General features: G+C 36.0%; 1 protein-coding gene across 3 annotated transcripts in view; it reads right to left on the bottom strand.

The window, feature by feature from the left end:
- Positions 1–4,338: 4,338 nt before the first annotated feature.
- Ctxn2 (cortexin 2) overlaps positions 4,339–8,060 on the bottom strand; it is an 11,270-nt gene continuing 7,548 nt past the window's right edge. For all 3 annotated transcript variants that reach the window (XM_048793150.1, XM_015480241.2, XM_048793151.1), the window contains one exon: positions 4,339–4,769. In XM_048793150.1, coding sequence (XP_048649107.1) covers positions 4,467–4,712 — 246 coding nt within the window. In that variant the 5' untranslated portion in view covers positions 4,713–4,769 and the 3' untranslated portion in view covers positions 4,339–4,466. The remainder of the gene's footprint in view (positions 4,770–8,060) is intronic.

Here is an 8,060-nt window from a genome sequence, read left to right on the forward strand (position 1 = left end):
CAATGATTGGTCTGGAATAATACTAGAAGCCCCACCCACTCATTAGCCCTGAGGAACCTTAAGTACCACATCAACTAGTAACTAGTAGTAAACCATTAATCCTTTTAGACAGGATATAAAATAAAGTTTCTTTAATTCATAAGGAGAATTAGATTGCTCAACAGCAATCCTTCAAAAAATATTGCTTCAATTGTTTGGCACCAGATTAATTGAGTCCCATGGTTTTTTAATGATGAGTCCTAGTGACCTCTTATTGTTAGCCCTCCAGAGGTAATTCCTATATTTTGTAACTAGAAAATGTTATTTGAAATTATTTTGTCTTACATATAGTAAATCTTACTTTGATTCTTATTTGCCAAAGTATTTCTATCTAGTGGAAAAAAATTTTAAGCAGAACTAGAGCTGTGGGTACATTCCCAATGGCACTACTAAATAGCCATTTTGTCTCCACCTGGGAAAACATTTTATCAAACTTGTTTTTTTAGTTTTGTTGAGGAGAAGGTTTTACTCAAGTCTGTGGGTTGGTGATTATTAAGACAACACAAATGGCTCTTCTTCAGATTCTGTTATTGGTCTTCAATCAAGTATGATTGAACGAGTCCTCCTTGTGTCTTATATGAAACTATCCAAGTTATTTCCAGTTGCCTGGGTAGTTTGGTTGTAGTGTAGTATCATGGTTAAGAGTCAACTCTGGAGTTAGAATGCTGTACTTATACTCTGGCCCTGCTACTTCCTATCTGTGTGAACTCAAGGAAGTGAATCTTTCTGCACCTTAATTTTTTTCATCTACAAATGTAGATGTGAATAATAATGGTACCTACCCTGAAGAGTCATTATGGGGATTAAATGAGTATATTTGTGTTAGGGTTTAAAACAGTACATAGTCCTTGTTTTGCTATTTTAGCAATATTTATACTTGGCTGTGGTTCACTTAGTCATATCTGAAATTCTGAGGTTAATCATTAGAAGTCAGGATAGGTATTATGCCTGTGAGAATAATGGGAAAGGTAAATTGGTAAAAAGATATAGAGAAACGGCCTGGAGATACCTAAGTAAAACCCCTTGGATGCTCTTAGTTAGGTAAATGCCATGTTAATCAGTCAGGCTAATGCAATGAGGCTATATCAGAAATAGAGACAGATTTACAAGAATGAACATATAACTCAATATTTTCTTAAAGGCCATAATACCAGTCATTTATCTATTCAACAAAGGGTTCTGAGTTCAATGAAGAAAGCTTTCAGGTGTAGAAATTAGTCATATTTCAGATTCATCTAGATGGGGTAGGTTGTTTAGATCAGGACTGGGTACTACTAGGACAGAGCTGGGTCCCAAAACAAATTCTATTTATTAGACCAGGACAGAAACTGACATCATCCAATTCCCATTCACTTTCATAAACCATCTATTTCTTTTTTCTTTTTCTTTTTTTGGTACCAGGGATTTAACCCAGGGCTGCTTAACCACTGAGCCACATCCCCATTCCATTTTATTTTTTATTTTGAGATAGGCCCTCACTAAGTTGCTTAGGATCTTGCTAAGTTGCCAAGGCTGGCTTTGAACTTGCGATCCTCTCACCTCAGCCTCCTGATCTGCTGGGATTACAGATGTGTGCCATGGCACTCCATGTGCCTATTTATTTTTAAACTTTTTTCCTCTATCAAAAGTGGTGTTTGTCTCCAATCCCAGTCAATTTCTTTTTTCTCCCTGTTGCCTGACTACAGTATAGTGTGAATTAGTTTTAGTCTTGGTATTACATCAACCAGACATTTTCATTTTAAGGTTTTTATCTCTAACAGTGAAATGAACGTCTTTGTTCTTTATTAAGGGGATTCAGATCTTCTAGAGCAGATGGGAGACAGTTTGGGGGATATGGATGAAATTATGCCATCCATAAAACCAACCTTGAAAGGTGAACCTGATTTAGACCTTTCTGACAGGAGAGTAGCAGAAGCCAGCCATCTGGAGATGTGTACTTCTATCTTCCCTCCTGTTCTGCCTGACAAAGATCCAGGGAAGAGGTAGTAGGCGCTGATCCAGGTCTGACACTGGACAGCTATTCCTTAAAGGATTAGCATTTTGTGAAATTTCCATGTTGTATCCATACCATAACCAGAATTTTATATTTATTGTATTATTCTTAGTATTGTCTCTGAAAATACAGATGATAACCCCTCTCATATTCCTGCTGATAAAATGAACACAATAGGCTATGAATAAAAGCTATGGGTAAAGACATTTTGGTTAATAAATGTTTTATTTAGTGGGTTGAAACTAATATTGTGGTGAAGTTGTTATCTGAGAAGTTTGTGGGAGTTGAACTTTCAGGAATAATGCACATGCTGCATGAAGTTTTCTTGCATTTTGGGGTGGGGGGAAGTCTTTTTTAAAACTGAATATCTGGCTTTGTTATACCTTAGTAGCCAAAATGTAGAGTTTCGTGAGTGTTTTCCCAAGGAGACAAACAGTTGCCTGGTACTTGGACACATATCTTAGGGAACACTTAAAAACCTTGGGTCAGAAAGAAGATGCTAATGTCTTGATACATACAGCTTTCAGCAAGTTCAGCCGAGCTTGACTTGGTGAGGTGTTCTTGGGTTAAATTACCACCCGGCTATCATGTGTTTTGTGTTTACAATCTTGTATCAACCAGGTACAAAGAGACTTCTTGAGGTGAGGGTTTGGTCCAGAAGAGCCATAGCCAACACAAATGTGTTCTAAATCTACCAGGGGATGGGGAGAATCAGGGAACCTCACTGAGACACCTGGTTTTGAGTGTCATAGACCTGAGAAATCCTCATGTATTCAAGATGCAAAAGACAGTATAAGGGAGAACTGTCAATGTTGGTTTACCCAAGTTCAATTCTAAACACATCCATCCCCCAGCTTGATTACCTTGGGACATTACTTGATGAACTTAGGGCATTACATTACATTGACTTTAGTTCCTCTTCTGTGAAACTGAAATAAAAATAAAATGAAAATAATAGTCCCAAAGGATTGAGAAGAGTATCAAATTAATGGAAAGCACCTAAATTAGTGCTAGTTTTTATTAAATTTTAGTCTTATTCCTTCTTGGTATGTTTGGCTGTTCTGTGGTCTCAGGAGACACAAATGTTTTGTTATTTATCTTCATTCAGTGATCACAGAGAGTCAAAATTTTGTAATTGGAAAGACTTAGAATGAGGTCATTCTATCTTTTCATTTTTCAAATGAAGAGAATGAATACTGGAGAGGTTGAATAAGTCATTTCTTCTTTGGGTTTGAGCACTTTTATTACTGCTACTACTCATGAAGATACTAAATAGTGATAGTAAGGTATGTTGAAAGAGTGTTTCATGGTTTTCAAAGTGCTTTCACAGTAAATATACTTCATTAGTCTTCCTAACATTCTTGCAGGATATCCAGGATGGGTTTCTTAATCTTGTTTTGCAGATGCAAAAAATAAGTTACCCTTAGGGAACTTTCTAGACCAAAAAGCTAGTTTTGGGGCCAACATTAGTATCCAAGTCTCTGACTTTAGGTTTCTAATCTAAAAAATTTTCATAACCCCTTAAATCCTCATTCTTAGACCTCTAGGTTTCATGTCATATTTGTAACATGTTTAGGGCATTAGGGACATTAACAATCCTCTGGATAGCTTCCCCACCAAGAACACAGAGATAAGATGACTTGGCTCAAGGTTGCATAGCTCTAATAGTGGCAGGGTTGAGAATGGACTTCTTATTCTGGCGGAATGCTCTGATCCTGCTGGAAACTCCTTCTTAAATGTGATTTATCTAAGGGGTAGTAGAGAGAATATCAGTATGTGCTGAGAGCCATAGCCAGACTGCGGCAAGTATGAAGCAGGATCATTTCGATCCCAAGCTATAGAACTTTATTGCAAGAGATTCTATAAGAAGACTAGAAGGGCCAGGGCTCTGTAAGTTTGGGGAGCTTTTAGGGCCTGTGGAAACTTTTAGGATATAGGTGTTAGTTTTTTTTTTAACCTGTGAACCTTTTTGACTGATGGTTATCGTTTTTAAAAAATCATATTCTGTTTATTCTTTTGACTGTCCCTTATGTTTAGGATCTGATTCTCTAAAGTTAAATTAGAGATCTGGATCTGGAATATGAAGAGGGTGTTTAGAGTTTGCAGAGAAGAGGAAGGAGGGTGCCTCCAGCTACTTCATGGGCATATGGAAGGGAACAGAGATTCAAGGCAAAGGTTCAAGGTAAAAATAAAAAATGGTTTATAAGTGGAGCCATGTTTTGTTCTATTCATTAGATACCTTGATGCAGGGACAGAGAAAAGTGAGTAATCCTAACAGTGGTTTATCATCTACATAGCACAGTGGATAAATCAATCATAGATCTTTATTGAATTCAATGAATGTAATGAGTTTCTCTCAGCATACCCAGGGTAATTACAAATGTAGCCATCACATGTCCCAATAGCTCAACCATGAAAAACATAAAGCTGGAAATCAGGCGAGTGCATATTCAAACGTCCCTTTATCAAACTCTTCAACTTCATCTTCCCATGTAGAAGAAGGCATGCTACTATATGGGTCTAAGAGAATTTTGAAGCATCTGATAATTAGAAGTCCCAAGAAGATACACAGAATCCCAACAAAAGCAAAGCCAGTTTTTTGCTCCAGAGTCAATGAGAAAGCTGAAACTTCGTTGACGCTCATCTTGGCTGAAGAATTGCCACAGTAGGTACTACTCATTATTCACTGGCACATCGTTGTGGCTCTTCAAAATTCCTACTGCAGTCAACTTTTGGCCTAGGTATAAAATTGGATTCAGTTTAGTTTTACTCTTGTATTGTATCAGACAGGAAATCTTCATATAAAATCTGTCATTTTTCAAACTCTCTTGACTTAACTTGCAAAAGATGTTTGACAACATTATCAGCTATGGATCAGAACCAAATTAGCATTGGAGATGGCTATTTCTACTAATTCTAGTAATTTCTAATAATTACAGAATTACTATTTAGGATGCATAAAACCATTTCTACATATTTAAATATAAAATCAAGCGTGAAGGTGGATATTCAAATTCAACCCTAAAAACTTTTGATTAATTTCTAGAAGGTTGTCATTGCTTCTTTGCTCTGAACTGTCATCTAAATTCACTTCATTTTTGCATGTGTAGATAATACCATTCATAAACACAGACATATGCTATTCATGCTGTTTCAAGTTCATACTTCAGGATTTATCTCTAGTGCCATTTTGCTGATACAAATCCCAATTCTTTTAAACAGATATAATCCTTCTTTTTCACCCCTTTAACTTTTCTGCTTATGTAATTGTATTTTCGTATTCACTAACACTCCATATAATGTGAATTTCTTAGAGAACTTGTGTTTATTAAATTATGTTAAATACCAGCAGTGCCCAACATAGCAGCTTGCACAAGGCAAGCAACAGTTGTATTGAGCCATTAGCTACCTCCCCCACCTTCTCCATTAACTTTAAGAACCTCCTAAATAAACATAAAATTTAAGTTAAACAAATTCAGCTTTAATACTCCCAAGTCCCAACTAGATTTCTACTTGTAAGCCCTTAGTATATTGAGATTCTAAAAGTATAGCTAAAGTATTCAGAAAGTATAAGCTGAATTAAAGAGAAATAGGATTTCTTTCACATTTTACATCTTTTTTAAAAAATACTCTTTAGTTGTCAATGGAACTTTATTTATTTATATTCAGTGCTGAGAATCGAACCCAGTGCCTCACACATGGTAGGCAAGAGCTCTACCACTAAGCTGCAACCCCAGCCCCCACATTTTACATCTTAATGTTAATCAAATTAATGAGCACAAATTAAAATAGTTAATTAAGTCAAATGATTACGAATGTACAGTAACTCCTCCTGCCTTCAAAAAGATTGTCACCAAATATCTTGGTCTTGCAATAACTGAAAATGATAGAATTAGTGTCCTCTTTTTTTGTTGTTGCTTCTTCTGACAACTTTTTAAATTATGTTTATTTTTAATGTCTGACCTTAAGATTTTTTTGGACTCAGTTTTCAGAAAATAATTGAGAGAGAACAAGCAATGGGAGATAAAGAATGGAGCGAGTAATAACAGCAAGACTTGTGCCTTCCAAAAGTATTTAGTAAATAATGCAATCAATTTATTTCAATCAGTATTGTATTTTATAATGATTTGGATTAAAAAAGAGCACTATCTTCAAACCTTAAATTTCGGAAATATTCAATATATTCTGGAGTATGCTAGTTATTTGATCCTTTGTTTAATAAAAGAAAAAAAATGTTTCAAACTCTTCTGTTGAATTTTTCTGCCAAATCATTTTTATGCCCTGATAAGAATATCATGAAATTACTATTGTTAGAGTCTGTAAACAAGTCAGGATGGCGCCTGGCATTTTGCCATAGAAATGTTAGGGTCTGTAAACAAGTCAAGATGGCGCCTGGAAAAATGCCAGAGGGAGTGGTTTGTGAAGTAACGCCAGCAAGCCATTAAGTGTGGAGATTCCTTATTGGTTGACTGCTGTATGGACTTTATGTTAATTAAGATAAGCTATGTGGAATGTATAAATACCTTTGTTGTCCTACAATAAACGGCTCCCACTCCTGCTGTATCAATGTACACAAGTTGTTCGTTGCCCCCCGGTAATTTTGCTGCAGCCGGACTGCAGCATACTATAATTTTTTTTTTTTAATTGAGTTCACTTAAATGGTTCAGAATAATCTTTCAGAAGACCAGTTCTTGGGGCTGGCATTGTGGCTCAGTGGTAGAGCACTCACCTAGAACGTGTGAGGCCCTAGGTTCGATCCTCAGCACCACATTAAAATAAAGGTATTGTGTCCAACTACAACTAAAATATAAATATTAAAACAAAAAGACGAAGTTCTTGAATTATCTGTTGTGTAAAAGGCACAGGAGAGTGTACTGAATATCTAATAACCCTGAGACTTAACAGAACAATTTTTTTGTGACAATTTTGCGCTCTCTCTCTCTCTCTCTCTCTCTCTCTCTCTCCCTCTCCCTCTCTCTTTGCTTTTGTCAATTAAAGGTCATTTGTTGAGACACATAAATAATCTGGTCTATTTGTTAATGGATGGAGAAATTGAAAAGGAGAATGTTTCTACATGGAGATGTAGACCAAGCTTTGTAATAACTGACTGAATGTTTTTTCATTAGAAAAAATTCTTGCTATTTGATATTTCAGGGTATATGTGGTAAGAAGAGACAATAAATATGGATTATTGGTGGACACTGTGGTGCACCCAATAGATTCTCTTCAATGAAGGATTCATTGCCCAGCAGCCAGAAATGTTGTTAGCAAACAGTCTTCAATGTCTTGCTCCTTTCATGGATTGTGTCAACCTCAGAGTCTACCTCACTTTAGGTCATGGCCATGTCCAGGGAAGGCCATCTTCAGTGACTGATTGTTATGATAGTATGAAGGCATGGCCATCTTGACTCAAAGGCAGGGTCAGTGCTGGAGATCCACATGGGATCAGCTGAGTCTGTCACTGGGTCCACATCACAATTCAGCTTCTGCCCACTCCTGCTTAATTCTCCATGCTTCTACAGGATAAACCTCTGGCACACTAACCTTTGTCTCAGGGTCTGGTTTCTGGGGAACCCAGCATACAATAATTTGTGCTATTGAACTACCTGGGTTTTTTAAAATATCAGTTCATTTTCTGCTAGTTCATTTCACTATCATGTAGAAATAGCTTAAACTGATTGTTTTTATACTAGTAGCTAACTTTATTTAAATGTTTTTAAAAGATCATAGTACAGACTCAAATTCAGGGTCACTGAAAGAGTTGAATCACTGGAAGAGTTAAGTCAGTTATCTGTTGGCCAGTAATTAATCAACTATACTCTAACATTCTAAGTAAAACTTACCAATTGACAAAACAAACAAGCCAACAAAAAGAAGCATTTTCTAGATGTAGCAAAAAACCACTCATCTCATTTACTTCTATTAAATTAAACATATACCAGATAATGCTCTATTCTTAGAGTCTTAGACAATACGTGAATTAATGATATATATAATATATATATATATATACATATATATATATATA

The sequence above is a fragment of the Marmota marmota genome, unplaced genomic scaffold (genome assembly GCF_001458135.2).
Source record: "Marmota marmota marmota unplaced genomic scaffold, marMar, whole genome shotgun sequence".
NCBI lineage: Eukaryota > Metazoa > Chordata > Mammalia > Rodentia > Sciuridae > Marmota > Marmota marmota.